At 60.1% G+C, this 20,760-nt stretch overlaps 1 protein-coding gene across 1 annotated transcript; it reads left to right on the plus strand.

Annotated features, from left to right (window-relative positions):
* Nucleotides 1-196: 196 nt before the first annotated feature.
* On the plus strand, nucleotides 197-787 carry Mrpl36 (mitochondrial ribosomal protein L36). Its single transcript, XM_005340727.5, has 2 exons — nucleotides 197-309; nucleotides 408-787. The coding sequence occupies exon 2, from the start codon at nucleotides 421-423 to the stop codon at nucleotides 706-708; it is 288 nt and encodes a 95-aa protein (XP_005340784.2). The 5' UTR covers nucleotides 197-309; nucleotides 408-420; the 3' UTR covers nucleotides 709-787.
* Nucleotides 788-20,760: the final 19,973 nt, after the last annotated feature.

Below are 20,760 nucleotides of genomic sequence, written 5' to 3' on the forward strand. Positions count from 1 at the left end.
AGTTTTTTCTGTGTCTAAGTGGTTGTGATTTCTTTTTCATTGTGAATATGCGGTTTCACTCCCACTAGTGCATTTTCGCCCAAGGCACACAGGTAGCGGACCGGAAAGGTTCGAGGGAGCCCGGTGCGAAACGCCCGGCTAGCCGAGTGCGCATGTGCCTTTGGCTCGGCGCCTGATGGAGGGTGGGGAGGGGCAGGAGACTCGCCTCCATCTTACTTCCGGGTGGTAGCGTCCCGCGCCACTGAGCAGGCGCGTGCGCAGGCGCAGGAGCGGAAGAGGGGGTGGTGCGGACGGACGGTTCCTTCCCAGGTCAGGTCCCGGGCGCCTCTGTTTCCCCGGGTGGGCAGCGGGTGGGCAGTGGGTGGGGCGGGGGCGCGGCGCGGGCGCTGACGGGTTTTCTCCCACAGGCCGGGACGAGGCATGGCCGCGCTACTGGCGAGGCGCGTGCTGGCGACCGTCGCGGGCCCGCTCCGACTCCTGAGCCCCTGCGCCGCGGCGTCGGCCTCGTGCGCGCCCCTGCTGTCCGGCCTCGCGGGCGCCGTGCGGGCGGGCGCCGTGCCGCGCCTGGCGCTCCCGCAGCCCGCGGCGGGCTTCAAGACCAAGGCTGTGCTCAAGAAGCGCTGCAAGGACTGCTACCTGGTGAAGCGGCGCGGGCGCTGGTTCGTCTACTGCAAGACCAACCCCAGGCACAAGCAGCGGCAGGTGTAGCCCTCGGCCTCTGCGCGGGCGACCTGAGCGACGTGACCTCGGGAAGGTGCCTTATCAGAGGAAATAAATTTTAACCGCCCGTGTTCTGACCTCTCTTGACCTTCGGACCGGCAGCCCTGGGAATCAGCCCACACCCCGTCAAGCCAGAGCCCCAGATGGGAAGCGAATTGCCTTCCTCTGCCCTGGAGAGTTTGCGCACGGACTAGAGGGCGGAAGACCCCTGGAGTCCGAAGGCGCTTCCTGGGGCGGAGCTCTGGCCTGTGTCTTACATGCCCCGGGGACAGCAGCCCCTTCCCCAGGACCCCACTGAAAGACATTGTGGGCAACTTGTAGCTAAAGGACACTTAATCCGTTTACTGCAAATGCCTTTGGGGTAGCAGTTAAGCCTGTCATTCTGGGTCTGAGGCAGAGCAGAAATGCCCCATGTCAGCAAGTCGATGCTTTCAGAAAGTGGTAGTTGATGCTCTGCTAAAGGAGATGAGAAGCAAAACCGTACCCTGGTGTCTTTGCAGAGGATCTGAAGGAAGCATTTTGCTCTGGGATTTTGGAGAGCTGCCATTTGTCAGTGTTGAAAAGCTGAAGCAGGATTCTTGGGAAACGAGGTCCTTTTGTGGCCTGGCTCCTCATGTGCTGTGAGTCTCAGAGATGAGTCTCATGAGTAGATTAAACCTTAGTCTGGCACAATTACTGGCTGCTTCTCAACTACAGGGAACGTGTGTGGGCCCATGAGTCCAATACAGGGAGCTGTGGACCCGGTTCCCCAGGGTAGGGAATGTGGAGACTGTTGCTGGAGTACCAGCTGCCCCAGCGTCAGAAATTCAGGAACCTTGACAGTGGGTGATGACAATAAATGACAGAGTTTCAAGTACCAGGTGTCATTTCCCAAGGTCACCCCTGTGATGGGCCTGTGCCCTGGGCCTCTGATGCTCAGGGAAGTGGGGAGGGATGCTTCTGGTGGAGCCCAAGCACCAGGGGTAATTAGGCAGTGAGGAGAGGGATCTTGGCAGTGATGAGCGTTTAAGGGGGAGAGAAAGGAGCATGCCCAGACCTAGGCGGTGGGTGTGACTAACACTAGTCCATGAACACATGTGAACCTGGAGATGGCTAGGAGACTCCAGAAAAGCAGAGTTTTGGTTTTGAGGTGCTAGGCCGTAGGAGGGAAAATGGATAGTGTCATAAGCAGAGCCTGGCATCTTATGGGGAGAGGACCCGGTATAGACAGATGAATAGTTATTCCCTGGGGTCCAGGTCACCTGTCATGGGCAGCCCAGCCAGCACCTACTGGAGACAGTAGCAGCTCTGCCTGCCTGGGGAATGACCAGGAGCCTGGTCCAGAGTGGACAGACTGGTGGTACCTCCCTGTCCGTGGGCTGCTGGAGCCCTTTCGTCATGGCCACTCCTGCACATCCACTCTGATGCCCAGCTCTCCCATTTGGAATGATGGTGCACAGAGGTCTGAGCATAGGCCCAAATCCCAACTCTGCCACTTGCCCGTGGTGTGACCTTGGCTCTGTGCTTCAGCTCCCTCGTGAAGTGGGTGAGAAAGGTGAACTGCCACCTTGGAGTTGGCGTGGTGGAATGCAGGTGTGGAGTTTGTGTGTGTTTTTATTAGTAACAGAATAAGCGACAACTTTTATTCCCAAGGTTTTCCAGTAAAATTGTTTTTCGATAAAAATAAGTAAGTCTTTCCAATGGCTGAATTCCTTCACCCTCTGGACTCTGTCCGGCCTCGTGGGCGCCGTGTGGGTGGGCACTGTGCAGACAGGCTTGGGGCTGAGGCAGGAATTCTGAGTGTGGGACAATACTTGGGACCTCCTGGAAGAAAGGGTGAGTTCACATCCCCTATCAGGCACACAAGCCACTCCGGTGCTTCTGAGTCAGCTGTTTCATTGCCCACTCTTGAGGGTCTTGGGGAAGGACCCCACTGGGTGGTTTGTCTGACCTGCAGGGCCACCTCTGGGTGTCTCCAGCATTGTGCTGTGACAGCTCGGGCTCTTCTCACAGAATGCTGAGCCGTGTGGGCCGCTCAGCACAGCAGACTGGCCATCCCAGGCTGCTTCCCAAGAGTGAGCGTCCAGTAGACCCAGACAGATGAGGCCAGGCTTCCTAGAACTTGGCCTCCAAATCCCCAGGGTCATTTTGCTGAGTTCTCAGCTCGGGCAGTCCTGGTAAGCCCAACCAGGCTGCCCTGGCTGGAGGTGGCGACACCCATGGGGAGCAGGGATAGAGCCAGCCTGCCCTGTTCAGCGGTAAGTTGGACTAACCCCACACCTAAGTCGGCAGGAGAGCATGCGTGGGCAGCTGTGTCATGTATTTCACTGGTGGGATGCTGGCTTGGTCTGCACCAGCTGCTGCAGCAGGGCACTTGGAAAGTTAGGTCCCCAGGTGTGCCCTCGCCCATGAGGCTAGACTCAGAGGTCCAGCTGATGACGTGGCCAGGCTGGTTCCTGTAGCCTCTGCCATTGGTGTGTGGACACTCTCCCCCATGTCCCCACATGGTCATCGCTCTGTGTATCTGTGTCCTGATGTTCTGAGGACCCCAGCCAGAGTGGACTAGGGCCACACTAATGACCTCATTGAACCAAATGACCTCTCTAAAGATCCCAACTCCAAATCCAGGCCCTCTCTGAGGCACTGGGGTTGGGAAGTTACTGTGCATTTGGGGCACAATTCAGCCCATTGCAGATGTGAGATGTAAGGTGGACTTCTACCTGTACCTGTCTCCTGGGATTGGGTGGACCTCCTTATCCTACCAGAAAAGGGTTTTCCAAAATTGGGGAGCGGGAAAGATATGCAAGAAGCCTGCCTTGTAGAAGAAACCCCCGAGTTCGAGTCAGCAGCAGGTCTGGAGGCCCTGGGGGCCCCAGAGGGGAGCCGTGGACACAGCAGCCCCAGTCCTGTCCAGAAGAGGACAAAGCCTATCTTGGCTTGAGCTCTGCTTTGGACGGCTAGCCCTCCCCACATAGGGCTTGGTGGGCAGAAGGCTCTGAGAGCTGCAGCTCTTGGTGTCTGGAGTCTGCCCAGCTGGTTTGGGAGGGGGTGGACATTATCACCAAAGGGAATAGCACAGTGTGGAAAGCTCAGCTCTGCTCTGCAGAAGGGAGCACCACCCAGCTGGCCTTCATGGGGAGCTGTGGACACATCAAGGCATGTGTCCCGTGGGACCTCCAAAGTGTGAGAAGCTTCTTTTCACAAGGAGAATGTCAAACTCTTCACCAGAACTGGGAATTCCTCCTCCATGAGAGGGCTTTCCTCAAGCATGTGTGCATGATTGTGTGTGTGTGTGTAGTATATGTGTTCACGTGTGCACAAGCATGTGTGTGCATACGGCTTTGTGGGCACAGGCATGTACATACATCTGTGTTGGCATGAGGGTGAACATGTGTGCATGCAGCTGTGTGTGGGCGTGGGCACGTGTGCATGTGGCTGTGTGTGGGCACATGTGTGTGCAGCGGTGTGGGTATGAGCACGTGGATGTGAGCACATGTGTGCATGCAGTTGTATGGGCATGAACATGAACGTGTGTGCATTCAGCTGTGTGTGGACATGAGCACCTGTGTGTGGGCACATGTGCATGTTGTGTGTGGGCATGAGCACATGGATGTGGGCACATGTGTGCATGCAGCTGCGTGTGCTTGTGTGCACACAGGCACAACATGCCCATGCACACATACGCATACACACACAGCCAGGGTAGGGAGAGTGTGTAATGTGTTGGCAGAGCCGCCACAGTGACCTCAGTGGGCTGTAGGACCTCCAGCCAATGACCTTTCCTTTCTCAGTGTTGTGTCTCATGGAGGCCACGTGGCCTCCCTGCCTCCATCTCTGCCTGGTGTCACTGATGCTGTGGCGTGTCCTCAGCACAGGCCCGTGGAGGTGGAGGAGAGAGGGGCTCCTGCTCTGGCTGTCCTTCCATCTAGGCAGGGCTGGAGCAGGTCAGTTGAGGGGACAATGGAACATGAGGGTTCCATACAGAGTCTTGAAGGCAGAGGGCCTGGCCTCCTTGGAGTCTGAGGCCCTGTGAGGGGTGACATTCAGCTGGAACCTGAAGGATGGTGGTGGATAGAGTCCATGGGGGCAGCACGGCAGAGGGCCAAGGCTGGGTGCACAGGCTGGGAACTGAGCCCGTTTCCCACATGCATCATGCTGTGGAGGGAACCTGACCGTCCTTGCTTACCTGTAGCTTCAGGCCTGGGTGCTGTGGAAATTTGGGCATGCATAGGCACGGCCTCGAGGAGTTGCACAAACACATGCCCAGCCACAGTACACCACAGGAATCTAGGAAGAAACAAAGAGGGTGCACTTCCGTAGAACGTCTCCTCCCGTGACCAAAGCTGGTTTCTGATAATTGAGCCTGAGTCAAAACCTTTTGGTTTTCTCCCCATTGCTTCAGGTGTGCTTGGCCCACCCAGGCTGCCTACAAGTGAAGCCCAGCTTCATGAGGCCAGAGTGTGCAGTGGCCACTACTAGACAGGCTTTGTGTGGACTGAGCTGTGTTGAACGGCCCCTGAGTGTGCTGAGGCCAGCGACTCATGTCCAGGCTTCAGTCCCAGCGCAGCGGTGAAGTAGCTCCCTGCCACTTGCCACCCCAGCACCAGGCGCATCTGGGGCTGGACATTCTCTGCCGGGGCATCCTGTGCACTGCGGGTATGTCTTGGCCTGTTTCTTGTTGCTATAACAAAGTCCCTGAGGCCAGGTAACTGATAAGGAACAGAAGTGTGTGTGGCTCATGGTTCCTGGGCCTGGTAATTCCAAGTGCACAGAACTAGCACCTGGCGAGGCCTCCTGCTGCGTCAACGTGGCTGGCACCACATGGGGAGACAGCAGCCCTGGGAGCACAGGTCTCTCCTCTTATAAAGCCACCAAAGCCACCAGGGACCCCACCCTCATAACCTCCCAGAGCCCCACCTCCAAGTAGAGTGCAAGAGTCTGGGAGTGTTTCGAACACATGGAACAGCAGGTGTTGCTCAGCATCCTGGGCTCGCCCACGAGACATCCACAGTACCCTCCCTCTGTGTGCTCACCAAACGTCCCCAGACACTGCCAGGTGCCCAGCTCAGAACCACCACATCAAGGCAGGTGGCTTTACCTCCCTGGGCCCCTGTTTCTCAACTAGGAAATGGGAGTGAGGTTGCCTGTATTAACTCGCCCGACTCGGGACCAGGCTTGGGGTGCTCACGACCCATGGGGGAGGCGACACCTGAAGCCCAGGTGTGGCTTGGGTATGAATCAAGGAGGGAGGCACAGCAAGGGGTGCAGAGCGACAGGCACCACTGTGGACATCACTCACAGCCAAGGGCCACCCCCAGGCCCCTGAGACTTGGGCTCTTCCAAGTTCCTCGAAGGGGGTTGAGCAAGTCCCCACCAGCTGAGCAAGTGTCCTGCAGAAAGGGCAGGGCCTGGAGGTGGGAAGCCTGTCCTGCAGAGGAGCTGCCCCTGCAGGCACACACAGGGTACCAGTGCTGGAGGTGGGCAGGCTGTCCCCATGGGAGCTGCCCCTGCAGCCACACACAGGAACCAGGGCTGGAGGTGGGCAGGCTGTCCCCCGTGGGAGCTGCCCCTGCAGCCACACACAGGGACCAGTGCTGGAGGTGGGCAGGCTGTCCCTATGGGAGCTGCCCCTGCAGCCACACACAGGGACCAGGGCTGGAGGTGGGCAGGCTATCCCCCGTGGGAGCTGCCCCTGCAGCCACACACAGGGTACCAGTGCTGGAGGTGGGCAGGCTGTCCCCATGGGAGCTGCCCCTGCAGCCACACACAGGGACCAGTGCTGGAGGTGGACATGCTGTCCCCCGTGGGAGCTGCCCCTGCAGCCACACACAGGGGACCAGTGCTGGAGGTGGACATGCTGTCCCCATGGGAGCTGCCCCTGCAGCCACACACAGGGACCAGTGCTGGAGGTGGACATGCTGTCCCCCGTGGGAGCTGCCCCTGCAGCCACACACAGGAACCAGTGCTGGAGGTGGGCAGGCTGTCCCCATGGGAGCTGCCCCTGCAGCCACACACAGGGACCAGTGCTGGAGGTGGACATGCTGTCCCCCGTGGGAGCTCCCCCTGCAGCCACACACAGGAATCAGTGCTGGAGGAGGGCAGGCTGTCCCCGTGGGAGCTGCCCCTGCAGCCACACACAGGGGACCAGTGCTGGAGGTGGGCAGGCTGTCCCCATGGGAGCTGCCCCTGCAGCCACACACAGGGACCAGTGCTGGAGGTGGACAGGCTGTCCCCTGGGAGCTGCCCCTGCAGCCACACACAGGGGACCGGTGCTGGAGGTGGGCAGGCTGTCCCCGTGGGAGCTGCCCTTGCAGCCACAAGGACCAGTGCTGGAGGTGGGCATGCTGTCCTCCATGGGAGCTGTCCCTGCAGACACAAGGACCAGTGCTGGAGGTGGGCATGCTGTCCCCCATGGGAGCTGCCCCTGCACCCTCAGGGGACCCAGAGACAGGTCAGGGCTTTAGTGGGTGCCAACACCATGCCTGCAGGTCCCTCCATTTTTAGTGTGAGGCTCAGGCTGAAGCAAAAGAACAGATGAGGACACTTGCTCAAGCAGATGTCACCTCGATGGCCCTCGAGAGACTGAGAGCAACAGTCGGGAGAAGCTGCAGACAGATTCAGGACCACCCAGAGGGAGGCTGAGGATGCCCACCCACTGTCCTCATTGTGAGTAGAGAGAGTCTCCCTGTATCCAGCCCAAGTCAACACGAAGAAAGAGGACTTCAGAGTGACTTAGCAGCTGCCATGAGCCAAACAGCATCCTCATAACCTCGGAGGTGGGGCATGAGATCAGTGTGCCTCAGCAGGTCCAGTCCTCCTCGCTGGACACAGGGGTCATGCAGCCTCCTTCACTTCTGCTGGGACCACATTTCAAACGTGCCTCACTGTGTCATGTCCCTACCAACTTTGAGGGGACTAAACCAAACACCTTAATGAGCTCAGAGCAAAGCGACCCAGACCCAGCAGGATGCTCGAGGAGCTCAGCCAGCTGCTTCTAGATGTTCTTCAAGGAAACGTGTCAACAGCCAAGCACCCTCCGTATCAGGAAAAGCGCTCAGAGGAGAACAGGCTGGAAAGGCGTCGTGGTCAAACAGCTGCCCAGGCACAGAAATAGATCTCCACCAGGTAGAAAGAGCAAGCCCCAGGAGCCATGAGGAGCCTTGAGAGAGTGGGCTGTCCAGAGAAGACACTTGGAATCAGACTGGCCGTCAGCCACTGAGTTGGATCCAGGTCTGTTTAAACATCAGGAGGACACAGCGGGACTGTTCTAGGCGGCTCTTTTGCTGCTGAGACTGAAGGACCCACACCAGAGCGATGGCAGAGGAGGACAAGTTTATTTAGGGCTCAGGGTTTCCAAGGTCCCAGTCCACAGACAGCAGGCTCCACCCCTCAGGGCTCAAGGTGAGGCTGACCATCAGGTGGAAGAGTGTGGGGGAGGGAAGTGACTCACATGGTGACCAGGAAGCAGAGAGAGACTGCTCTCACCAGATGCAAATAATATCCCAAAACCTCACCCCTGGGGCCCTCCTCCTCCAGCTGCCACCAGTGAATCCCATCAGGGGATCACGTCACTGACGGGGTCATTTCTCCTCTGGACCTTCCTGCATTGCCTCACATGTGAGCTGTTGGGGACCCTCGCATCCAAACCGTAGCAAGGACAAATTGCTAGAATTACTGGAGATGACCTGGGAGACTTGAGGTGGGAAGACCCACTTTTAAAGTCAATCAAACTCCAGAATCCAAAAAGGAGGGCCCTGTCCCCAGGATCTTGTCACAACACCACCTCCAGGATTGGGACGTCAACTGGTGAATCTGGGGGACAGAGCTCTCAGTGCAGAGCACCCTGCAGTGAGGCAGAGGCCCACAGCTGCCCCAGGAGGTGGACAGAACAGGGCTGGGGGTTCCGCTGTCCCTCCTTCCCAGGCCTTGCAAGGAGCTGGCGGCCGCATGGTCAGACAGGAGTCCTGAGGCGACTCTGGAGGGGAGGCTGGCCCTGGAGAGCCAGCGAGCGAGTGAGCGAAGGAAGAGGCTGCTCTTCACACCCGTCCCCCAACTGTGACCTCCCACTGCTGCAGTCCGGCTGCAGCAAAATAACCAGGGGGGGGGGGGGGTGAAGGGTCTATATACATTCCACACAGTTTATCTTAATTAACATGAACTAGATACAGCAGTCAACCAACAAGGAATCTCCACACTTAATGGCTCACTCTCTCTGCAAAATGCCAGGCGCCATCCTGACTTGTTTACAGACCCTAACACCAAAGTCTCCCGTGTTCAGAGGTGGGGCTTTCCGGCCATGACGGACAAGGAGGGCTCTGACCTCATCAGCGGACGGCCCAGGGCCAGGGCCAGAGGAACCGGGGCAGTGCTGGGTGGGGCCTGAGAGGGCTGCTGGGCCCTGTCCCGCCAGATGCCGCCACCTGGCCCTCCCCTGCCCCTGCTGCACCGTGGCCCTGTCTCACTGACTCAGGTGAACCGGAGTCCAGGAGTCTCCTGACGGGAGGCCACCCTGATGCAGAGCCTGCCCCTGGGACTGGGGACACAGTCACCTCTCCCCTCCCTCCTGGCAGGGTCCCGCCTCCCTGCTCTCCTGCTGTTTATTGATATGGTGCTGGGGACTGAGCCCCAGCTGAGCAAGGGCTGTGCCCCTGAGCCCCAGCCCCAGCCCCTTTTTATTTTTTAAGACAGGGTCTCGCTACGTTGCCCAGACTGGCCTCCGACATGCCATCCTCCTGCCTCAGCCTCCCAAGGCCCTGGGATCTCATTTTCCTCTCCTCCTTCCAGAACCACAGGGGAACAACGGTCATCAGCCACACAGTGACCGCAGTGCTGCCCGTTTTTGTTTTTTTTTAAGAGAGAGTGAGAGAGTGAAGCCAGATTTAAAAGTTAGGTAGTCAGTGTAGTTAGGTAAATCTCTAAAATGGAGGCCATGCTGGGAATGACTCAGGGGAAACACAGGACAACTCATGGAATGTTAATGAAGTCCTGAAAAGGCCCGAGGCCAAAGTCCACCTGGAAGAAGTATTAATGAATAGCCCCCAGCAGATTTGAAGATAGCCCATCACAAAGAAGTGATAATGAAGTCCTTCCTGCTCAGACTACTTCTTTGGCCCACCTGTGTGAACCCCTCCGGCCTTCCAACCTACATTCCATCACCGAAAGAACTATAAAAAGGGGAGACAACCGCACTTCCACGGATTCCACCTCCTGGGTCCCCTTCTTCCTCCGGGAGAAGTCTTTTCTTCTGTCCTTTAATAAATTTCTAATCTCTACTCTGACCTTGCCTCGGCGTGCTTCTTTGGTGTCATTCTTCAACATCTGGGAGCAAGAACTCGTCACCAGTCAACAGCGGTAACAAGAGGAGAGAGAGAGAATTTTTTAATATTTATTTATTTTTTAGTTCTCGGCAGACACAACATATTTGTTGGTATGTGGTGCTGAGGATCGAACCCGGGCCGCACGCATGCCAGGCAAGCGCGCTACCGCTTGAGCCACATCCCCAGCCCGGTGCTGCCCGTTTTTAAGAGTGTCTTTAGTCTTCACACTTGACGTGAGAAGACCAAGGAGTCCTCGGGCCCTCGCCTCACTGGGCCCTCTGGGCTCTGTGCTGCCCTCTGCCCGGGATGGTCTCTTGCTCACCCCTGGCGGAGCCTGCAGCCCCTCACCGGTGCGGCCAGTGGAGTTTCTCGGGTACAGCCACACTCAGCCCCACGCGGGCACCAGGACCTGCTCACGCTGCGGCAGAGACCTGGGCCTTGGCCCTCTGGCTTTCCAGAAAGTACTGCATCCCTGTTCTAGAACGTTCACTGCCACCGTGCCGCATGGCTGTGTAGTGACTGTGCACACAGCTCCGTCTGGGCAGCCAGCAGCTGGGCCTTCATGTCTGCTCTGAGGACCTTGGATTAACTGACTCATTTTTAAAGTCAGAAAGTGCAGATTAACCGAGGGATCTGGAGGAGATGCAGCACTCCCCCCAAGCACCCCTCGGACCCCCTCTGCCGCTGGCCCTTCCTGGATCGATTCCCACGGAGAAGCTGCGCTCACCTTCCCTCCAGGGTTTAGTTATTTTCTACTTCAGTTGCTGTTGAAAAATTTAAATCTTGGAATAACGTGCTTTTCCTAAATTTTAAAATTTAAAGCCTTAGGAAGTCACTGAACCAGTTTTTCTCACCAAAGCATTTCCTCTCTGGGAAAGCCGGTTCCCAGGAAGGCCCCCGGGGCTCTCCGCTCCTCCTCCAGGGTGCCACTGCCCGGGCCAGCCTGCAGCTCTGGGAGGGCTGGCTCTGTGCCCCTGGGTGGGCGACAGGAAGTGGGAGGTCACACTCAACCAGAGGCAAGCAGGTCAGGAAGAAAGGTCCTGTGGTTTCCTGGCTGTGACAAGGACCACAGCCCGGGCAGCTGGCAGCAGCAGAAATTCCTCTGCACTCCGAGCACAAGCCTGGCACCTGGGCATGGCCGGCCGCCCTCCGCCTGTTCCAGCCCCGGCTCCAGGGCTGGACGGCAGCCCCACCTCCACGCGGCCCCTCCGCTGTCCTGAGCCTGTCCCTTGTCTTACAAGCACCCAGTCCTGGGACGCGGGCCTGCCTGAGTCCAGGATGGTTCATATCGAGGCCCTTAACCTAAGTACGTCTGCCAAGACACTATTTCCTAAGCGTCGCGTTGCCACGTCTGGGTGTGCCCTCCACAAGTGCAACAGGAGTAATCTAGACTACAGTCGTCACTCCCGTGTCCCCAGGTGCAGAAGGCACCCCAGGACAGAGTGAAATCTCTGTCTCCCCGTCTCCTGGGGGCGGGGGGCTCAGCAGGCGGGCTCAGTCCTCGGGCCCCTGGCGAAGGCCATGCTTCCCCTGCACACCCCCTGCCCCCGAGGCTGCCCAGCCTGCTTCTGGCCAGCACCGGCCTCACCCCGCCCACGTGGCTCTGCCCTGGGCTTCTCGGGCCAGGAGGAATGTGTCCTGAGTGCTCTTCATTTAGGGCATTTTCCTGCACCGACGTGAATTCTCTTCTTGTTCCTTTCTGGATCTTTTTCCTGTTTTATAATTGATGATTGCCATTCCCGGTTTCAGGTCAGTCATTTCCTTCTCCACATATCCACCTGTCCTCTTTAAAACACGGGGGAGAAGCGGAAACCAAGACAGACTCCTGGGAGGGCCTGGGAGGGCCTTCCAGGAACACACCCTCTGTGCCTGCAGCATCAGAGAACCAGCCCTGAGGCAGAGGGGACAGGAAGGAGCCTGTGTCCGTGGCTCTCCTCCGTGCTGGGCCAGAGGCACACACCTGGTCACGTGTTCTGGCCCCTGCTCCATCTCCAAGCCCTCAGTCCACACAGCCCCTCGCCCTGGCCCTTCCCCCTTGGCCAGGTCCCCCGGCAGGTGCCGGCCTGCACGTCCGCCCCTCTGATGCCGCTGTGGCCTCTGCAGGACCAGCCCAGGCTGAGTGCCACCTCCCGGCCCGGTCAGCCAGCCCCGGGTGATCCATCTGGAGATGGCCCTGCCTGGCCAGGCGCAGGCCGGCAGGAACCAGTGCTGGGTGTCCACCAGGGAGGCCAGCCCTCAGGCAGCGCCCACCCTCTCTGCAGGGGACTGTGACTGGTTTTGGTCGGTCCATTGTCATGAACTGTCGGAGGTTTTTTCTGCTTGTTTGGTTTTGTTCTATTTGCAACATAATTCTATTTTTCTATAAATAAATTCCATTTCAGGTGCCAGAGATCAGAGTCCCAGCCTGTGGCAGTGTCCGGCTGCCTCTGAGCCCCAGGACACCCAACTGCTGCCAGAGGGGCTGTGGGGCCTTTGGTGGCCCATGGGTCCAAGGGAGGCTGCCACCGCACTGCCTCGTCCTGAGGGTGCAGCTCTCCCGCCCTCTGGCCCCTCTCCCTGCACGGGCCCCTGTAGGTGCGGTCACCTGCCAGCTGCCTTGGCTCAGTGGCGATGGCATCCTCTGCCTGGGGTGGCCTCACTCTGTCCAGTTGCCCTGTTCTTTCTGCCGTGGCAGCAGGAAAGAGACGTGTCCAGGGAGGGGGCTGAGATGCCAGGACGGGAAAGGGCTGCAGGGTTCGGGGACAGCGAGGCGGCAGCAGGCTGAGTGAAGGGGGGGCCCAGGCGGCTTTGTGGGGTGGCCAGGGGGCCCGAGGGCGGCGGGGGATGGGGCTTCCAACACAGGTGGCCAGGAGGGGCGGAGCGTGGAGGGCTGGCGGGCGCCAGCACTCCCCACCCAGGTTTACGTCACAGCCTCGGTGCCCACTCGGGCTGACCGTCCACCCTCACCTGGACTCCGCAGTGAGCCGGGCAGCCTCGGCACACGCAGACCTGGATGGGGAGTGCGTGGGTCTTCAAGGAGAGGAAGCCCTGCGCCTTCTCCAAGGCGCCTCACACATGTCCCCATAGCCTGGACCTGAGCCCCGAGCTGGCCTGCCCTCTCCTCCCAGCCGGCTCCAGGACCGGCCCTGCCTGGACCCTGTCACTCGAGGTTCAGAGTGAGGCTGTCCTGCGTGCCTGCGTGTGAAGGAACATGAGAACTGCACAGATTCTGATGATACCGAAGGTGCTTGGAGCCCAGTTTGGAGAGGTCAGCCTGCCTGGTCACTCCTGAGGGGCTTGGATCTCCCCCTTCACCAGAGTGGTCCACGGTGGGTGGGTCGTGAGCGTGAGCAGAGTTAGCCAGACTTCCCGGGCTCCACTCTCTTTTCTAATAAACCAGCATAAAGTGGAATTTATTTACATAATGCGATGATCCATGAAGGTTACCATAACACCGAGGACCGTATTAGCCGCTTGAGTGGAATTCATTAGAAATTAACTACCACTTAAATTAATTTTCCCACAGTCACAAGGCTGTAATGGCAGCAGAAGGAGCCGTCCATCAGCGGGTGCTGACAGGGGACCTGTCACCACTGTTATTTATAGGTGACGCGTCGACTGTGAACAGGCACCAAGCGCACAGCCTCCAGACCCAGAGGGCACTTCAAAAGGCTGGGAAATTCCCCTTATTGATAAGTAATCCAGCCTCACCTACGGGCCCTTTCCCACACCCGGCGGGTGACGGGCAGCCACTCTGGTCATGTGGCCAGCAGCCCAGGGGATGAGTCTTTGTTTCAGAAAGCCCTGAAGTGCTCGTGCTCCCTGGCAGGACTGGGCGTCCGCTCGGCCTTTTCAAAGAGCCCGCTGGGTCAGAGCGCCCGTCGGGGTAACTGCTCATGACTTCCCCAGAGATTCTCCCACAAGGGAGCTGGCAGGGGTCCACTGGGGCTTGTCAGGAGGACAGACCGTGTGTGGGCACACGCGGATGTACTCGGTAGTGTAGTGTGCACAGATGTGGGGAGTGCATGCACATAGGTGTGCACACATGTGCCAACGTGGTTTGTGTGTGTTCTTGTGTGACATTGTGGGCCATGTGCATGTGCTGGGCACACCTGTGTGCGTGCATGTTGGTGCCTGCTCATGAGGGTGTGTGCAGGTGTGCACTGCACCACTTGTGGGTGCTCACACGGGCACCCTGTGTGTGCGCTGAGGTGTGTGTGCAGGCATGTGCCCTGGCAGACGCGGCGTGCTGGGGGTGGGGAACCTGACCACCTCTGAGCCTGGCCACTCTGCAGCAGTGGCCAGTGCCCATGGAGCGTGGAGGGCATGGGCCGAGCCCCCCCACCCCCAGTGTTGGTGGCAGCAGAACCCGGAGGCGAGCCTCCTAGTGCTGAGCGTAAGGGGCCGATTGGGTGAGGCAGCTGCCCGCCGCTGGGCAAGGACATTGGGTGCTCAGCCTCCCCTGGGAGACGTGCTGGGGGCTGGGGAGGGCGGTCGGGCCGATCCGTTTCCTGACTTGTAGCTCGAGGACTGGGTGTGCGGGGGCCAGAGCTGCGTGAAGGCAGGGATGACGCCCCTGAGCGCTGCTGAGAGGCCACCACCGTCTGACGGGCCACGTGACACCCAGGGGGGGAGGCAGATGAGGGCACCTCCCGGGGACACGGCTCCCTCCTCCTGCACCAGGGAGCGAGTGAGACACCAGTGGGACGTACCCGTCACCTGCTTGGGCTCCCTGGAGAGCTCCCGAAGGGCAGGAGGGCAGCGGCGGGTCCCAGGAAGGGCTGGGTGCCCAGTGATGGCGGGAACCCGCATCCCACCCCGTCTGCCTCCCCCGGTGCTGCCTCACACTGTGGGAGGGAAGTGAGGGCCAGGGCTGCCCGAGTGCCCTTTGAGCCAGGGTCCTTGAGCGCGGGGAGCGGCTGGCATTGCCCATGGCATTCCCGAGACTGAGCTGACTCCTCATTGGTTGGGGTTCAGGGTGATCCTCTTGGGACTGAGAACAAGTACCCCCCAGTGGTCCCCAAGTCAGTGGGAGCTGGCCTTGGCCTGAGGCAGGACCAAGTGCAGCTGGGCTCACGGGAGAGAAAGTAAAGAGAGACGGCGGGGGACAGAGACAGGGGAGAGCCCCATCCCCGCAGAGCAGTCAAGGCCACCCAGTGGGACCCTGGTGACCTGGGAAGTGGGGTGCAGGGATGGAGGCAGAGGCCTAGAAGGTTCCTGTGGGAAGCTCCCCAGGGTCAGTGCTGGGCATTTCTGGAGGGCTGTGAAGGGCCTGTGCTCACCTGGCCTGTGGAGAGGGTGGGAAGGGGCAAGGGCCCGGCCAGCAGCCCCGGCTGGGACCCTCTGGTCACACTGGGGGTCTGGTGGGTCCAGGTAGCCCCGTGCACCTGCCTGGCTCAGGCTCCAGCAGATCAGGCTAGGGTGCAGGAGGTGGCTGGAGGGGGCAAGGCCAGGCCACAGTGGGCCTCCTGCTGGGCCTGGGCAGGAGTGTAGCCAGGCGGGCGGAGCCAGGCGGGCCAGGAGGGGCCAAGCTGTGATCCTGAGGGGTGGTTTGTGGCAGGACTTTGACCTCAGATTCTCATGTTTGTCCCAGGGCCGGGGAGTGGGAGCACAGTCCTCAGGGTCAGGGCAGAAGGTTGGGGAAGTTAGACTGTGATAGAGCTCACTCCCAAAGCCCTGTTTCCCACCTGGGAGAAGGCACCCAGCCTCCTCCTGAAAGGACCTGCATCAAGAACCCCAAGGTGGAGACCCCAGGAGAGAGCCGAGGACCGGCCAAGTCCAGCCCTGGGAGAGGCCAGCCGAAGCCCTCGGGGTGCCCTGGGGAGCCCATGCTCAGCCCTTCCTGGGGTGGGGTGGGCTCAGAAGAAGCACTGGTTGAGCATGTGCCAGGCCCTGGGCACGTCCCCAGCACCAGGAGAACCTGCCTCCAGAAGGCCACCTCTGTCGCCTGGCCCCACATGGCTGGGAGCCTCTGCGCCACTAACAGGGAGCACTGACCACCAGACTGGCAGAGGGACTGCCACCTGGTGTCCTGGTCATCTGCTCTGAAGAAGCAGATCTGAGTACACAGCATTTCTGGGAAAGGGGAGCCGGCAGTGCCGTTCCACCTCCCGGGGCCCTTCCCTGGCACTGTCTCTGGGCGCTCTGGGAGCGGCACGGAGGGCGCCTGGCCAGTGGCAGGTGGCCCGGGCCAGGCCGGGCCCTGACCTTGTCTGCAGCCCTCTGGGGCCAGGCCCTGCCTCTGCGGGCAGCGCCCTGGTTCCCGCCGGGCTGTGATTAACCTGCACAGCGCGCTCCTCTGATGCAGCTGCTCCCCCAACTCCACCAACTGGAAAACAGCACATAGCCCGAGGCCAGCGAGTAATGCTGGTGTCAGGCGCCGAGAAACACGTTTGTTTCCAGCCTCTGAGGATGATGACAGACGTGTAAAATGTCCCCCGCCTTCCTTCCGGGGAACGCTTAGTTTAGAATTAACTTCTGTCAGAGGAACACCGTTCCCCGGCCCACTCTCGATGGCTTCCCACGCCTCTATTTCACAGGGAAAACACCGCGCTGTGTTTGACACGGCGATTACACGTTTACAGAACCCGCTGCCGAGCCGCTACCGCTGCGGGTCTCCTTAGGAAAGCTGCTCATTAGAACCGCGCAGTGCAGCAGCCTCCTCCCAGAGAAGCAAACACCCTCCGCCTGGCCTGTCCCTGTCTGGGGAAAACACCCCGGGGCGGCCCGGAGGAGGCCTGGGGGACGGAGCAGCACCCCCAGACCCAGCCTGGGGCTGCGGCAGGGTCGGAAAGCCCCTCTCCTCCTGGGAGGACGCCAGCAACACACACACACACACACACACACACACACGCACACATGCACACACACACATCAGCACACACGCACACACACATGCACACACACACGTCAGCACACACTCATGACACACACCAACACATGCACATGTGACACACATGCACATCAACACACACACATCAGCACACACACAACATATATCAGCACACCTACAACACACATCAGCACACACACACATGTACACATGCACACACATCAGCACACACACATGTACACATGCACACACATCAACCCACATGCAAGCAGCACACACACACTCATGCACACACACATATCAACCCACACACTTCAGCACCTATGCACACACATGCACACATGACACACACCAACACACATGACACACACAAACACACATGCACATGTGACACACATCAACATGTACACATCAGCACACACACATCAACATACATACATGCACACATGACACAATCAATCCACACACATTAGCACACACACAACACACATCAGCATAAACATACACATGCACACACATTAACACACACACACAACACACATCAACATGGACACACATGTGCACACTTGACACCCAGGTGCAAGTAACTCAGGTACACACATCCATAACAGCATGCATGTGCACACTCACACACACTCGCCTCTTGGGGACCCTGCTCTTTGGGACAGACAGGCACAGGGCGCTGATCCCCGGCACAGGCTCCTGTGGCCACTGCAGCCTTGGTGGGTCACCCAGCAGGCCGTCGTCCCTGCTCCTGGACAGCACAGCCGGCCTCCCTGTCCTCCATCCCAGGTGCACATGCACTGTCCTAGCCACGTCCCAGGGAGAGGATGCTGGTCATCTGAGGACAGACAGGCACAGAGCCAGTGCCCAGGTCCACATCAGTGGAGCTTGTGACTGCCCCTCTCTAGTGGAGAGCGCTCCACTGCCCGCCACCCACTCCACGAGATAGCCCCAAACACCCGCTCACCTGTGCCTCCAGCCTGCTGGGGGCCTCCTGCCCCTGCCACCACCCAGGCCCTCAGCCACCAGCCTGCGTCGCTAGGTCTTCGCCTGCCAGGGCCAAGGCCCCCGAACACCCAGGTGGGGGTTCACAGCAGAGCCCCCCGGTGCTGGGGGCTGGCGGCCAGGACCAGCAGCTCCTCCTGAGGCCTCTTCCTGGGTCCTCCATGCCCAGGGCTCTCGAGTCTCCCTCTTCCTGTAGGGACAGCTCTGTGGGGTCCCCCTCACGACCTCATTGAACCTTGATCCCTTCCCCGAGACCCTGTCTCCAGTACAGACTCGTGGGGCCAGGGCTGCGCAGTGGGCTCGGAGGCCACGCTTCAGCCCCAGGTCTGTCCTGGTCACGGGCCACAGCAGACAGCGTGAGCTGCAGGTGCGCTGACTGAGGGACAGGAAGTCCCTTGGGGCCCTCCCCTTCCCACAGGGCTACAGACACCCCTACTCACTGTCCACAGGAGGCTCCGTGGCCTCTGCCCTCAGTGCTCCCTGTGTCAGAGCCTCCTCGGACGCTCCCGTCCTGCCCTGGTGCCCGAAGCGGCCACTCAGAGGGAAAGGAGTGTGGGGGGGCAGGCCAGGCGTGAAGAGGACTGGGCCTGTGAGCCTGAGGGCAGCCCCTTCCCCACCAGGCCTGGGTCTTGGGGCTGCAGGAGAACCAGGCCCCGGGAGGGACCAGCCACGGGAAGGCAGGTGACTCCTGGTGCCCCAGAGACAAAGACCCCAGCTGTGTGCTGGCCTGAGCCCTGGACCACTGAGGACGTGTGGAGGGAAGACCTGGCAGTGCTCCTGGGGACGGGGCAGGGAAGCACCCTGCACAGGTGTGGGCGGTGGAAGTCGCCGTGAAGACACGGACGCCCCGGCCCGGCTCCGCTGGGGGCAGGCGTCAGGCTGGCCAGCCCTGACTTCTGCTGGCGTGAGGCCCGTGGCCCGGCCATCACGGGTGCCATCACCCAGCCCGCTGAGTGGCATTCTTCGGAGAGGACCCCGGCAGTGCGCGGAGGAGGGACGGCCACCCCTCTGCCCACACTGAAGCTCCAGGCAGGACAGGCCCGGCTCCCACTCCTTGGATGCTCTGGTTTGGATGTGAGGGTCCCCCAAAAGCTCACGGGGGGGGGGCAGTGCGGGAAGGTCCAGGGAGAAGTGGCTGGGCTGTGAGAGCTTGATCCCCTGACGGGAGCGACTGAGTGGGGGCTGAGGGCGCGTGCGTGGGGGTGGCTGGAGGAGGAGGGGCGCGGGGCGCTGAGCTCAGTCTGTCTGCTTCCTGATCATCCTGTGAGCGGCCTCCCACCACACTCCTCCGCCACGGTGGTCAGCCTCACTGCAGCCCCGAGGACTGGACCTGGCTGTCTGCGCCCGGAGACCTGTGAACAGGAGCCCAGTGCACTTTCCTCCCTAAGTCGTCCTCGTCAGATCTTTTGGTCACTGCTTCTCTTGGAAGCTGAGGGGTGGCGCCAGGCAGGGCAGGGCCAGGTCCCAGGGCCCTTTGGCCACTCCCGAGCACCACAGGGTGGCTCCAGCGGGGCTCAGCCTCGCCCCCCAGAGTGTCATGAGAGGGAGCTGCTCCGTGCAGACCAGCCGACGGGCTTCCTCCACTGGGCAGGTGCACCTCCACGGGGCGTCTGTGCCCGTCCTCCTTGATCTGTGCCAGCTGCCGTCTGTGTGACCCTGTACAGTGGCCGGCCGCTCTGCACCCGACAGGGACGCACTGCCTTTCCTCCTTGGCAGGCGTTGTGGCCGGCCGTGTCTCCCAGCTCGGGTGCTCTCCCGCTCTCTGGGAGCACCTTCTGCCCTGCAGCCCTCGGGAGGACGCACCGTCGGTGAGCTGCTCGACGGCAGGTGGCGCTGCGGAGCCCCAGGCCACTCCGGAAGGAAGCTGGCTCCGCGTTCCTCTCTCAGATGACGTCCCCTGAGTCCGGCTTGGGGCAGTCTCACTAGATACTTTCGGGAACCCCTGGCGCCTCCTCTGTTGATGCAGGTTCCCAGGATGGAGCTGTTTCTTCCCTGCACACTGGTGGGATTCCCTCGGGAAGAGGGTCTTCCGATGAGGTCAGCTTCCTGCTGGACGGACGTGCTGGTGGACACAAGCCGGGACCCACTCACACAGACACCTCCGTACTCGTGCTCCCAAGTGGGGATCCAGTAGAAAACTATGGACAGAGGGGGCACTGGCCAGTAGCAGAGACGGAGGGCATCGTCCTCTCTGCTTCCTGACCATCCTGCGAGCTGCCACCCAGGGTTATCGGGCCTGAGGTTTTCTGAGAAATTTTGTAAATAGGGGTGTTCTTTAATAAATAGGGGTTAATAAATAGGGGTGTTCTTCATCAGCTTTTTGGTCACTGTGACAAAAAACTAGAGTTTATTTTGGCTCAGTTTCAGAAGCCCCAGTCCGTGGCCCGAGCCTGGGCGAGGCAGAACAGGACAGCGCAGGGAGCAGCCTGGGACGTGGCACCGGGAGGCAGAGAGCTCTGCTCGGCACAGACAAGGGTCCCCGTCCAGGGTGCTGGGCTCGTGTCTACGTTCAGCAGAGAACGGAAGAGCAGGACAGAGACACCAAGCCACCACAGGTTTATGGCACAGCGACAGAGACAGACTCCTCCCAGAGACGGGCCCCAGGCTGGGAGTCCAGCGGGGCAGTTTGGGCCTGTTCTTCTTATGGGCTCTGGAATCTCCTCCTTTCCCTGTCTCCTCCCCTGTCCACGCAGTCCTCTCTGTTACTGACTGGTGGCCACCTGTCCACACATCTGTTTTAGTTTTTCTGTTGGACTCACACTTAAGAGCACGAGTACGGAGGTGTCTGTCTGAGTGGGTCCCAGCTTGTGTCCACCAGCACGTTCGTCCAGCAGGAAGCTGACCTCATCAGAAGACCCTCTCCGTGCTCCTTTGGTCTGGCCCTGTCTCCACCTCCTCACGCCCCCTCCTGCCCTGCTGCCTCCC

The sequence above is a fragment of the Ictidomys tridecemlineatus genome, chromosome 1 (genome assembly GCF_052094955.1).
Source record: "Ictidomys tridecemlineatus isolate mIctTri1 chromosome 1, mIctTri1.hap1, whole genome shotgun sequence".
Classification (NCBI taxonomy): Eukaryota; Metazoa; Chordata; class Mammalia; order Rodentia; family Sciuridae; genus Ictidomys; species Ictidomys tridecemlineatus.

Coding starts and splice junctions, on each gene's coding strand:
- Mrpl36 (XM_005340727.5), top strand. CDS start 421: ATGGCCGCGCTACTGGCGAGGCGCGTGCTGGCGACCGTCGCGGGCCCG.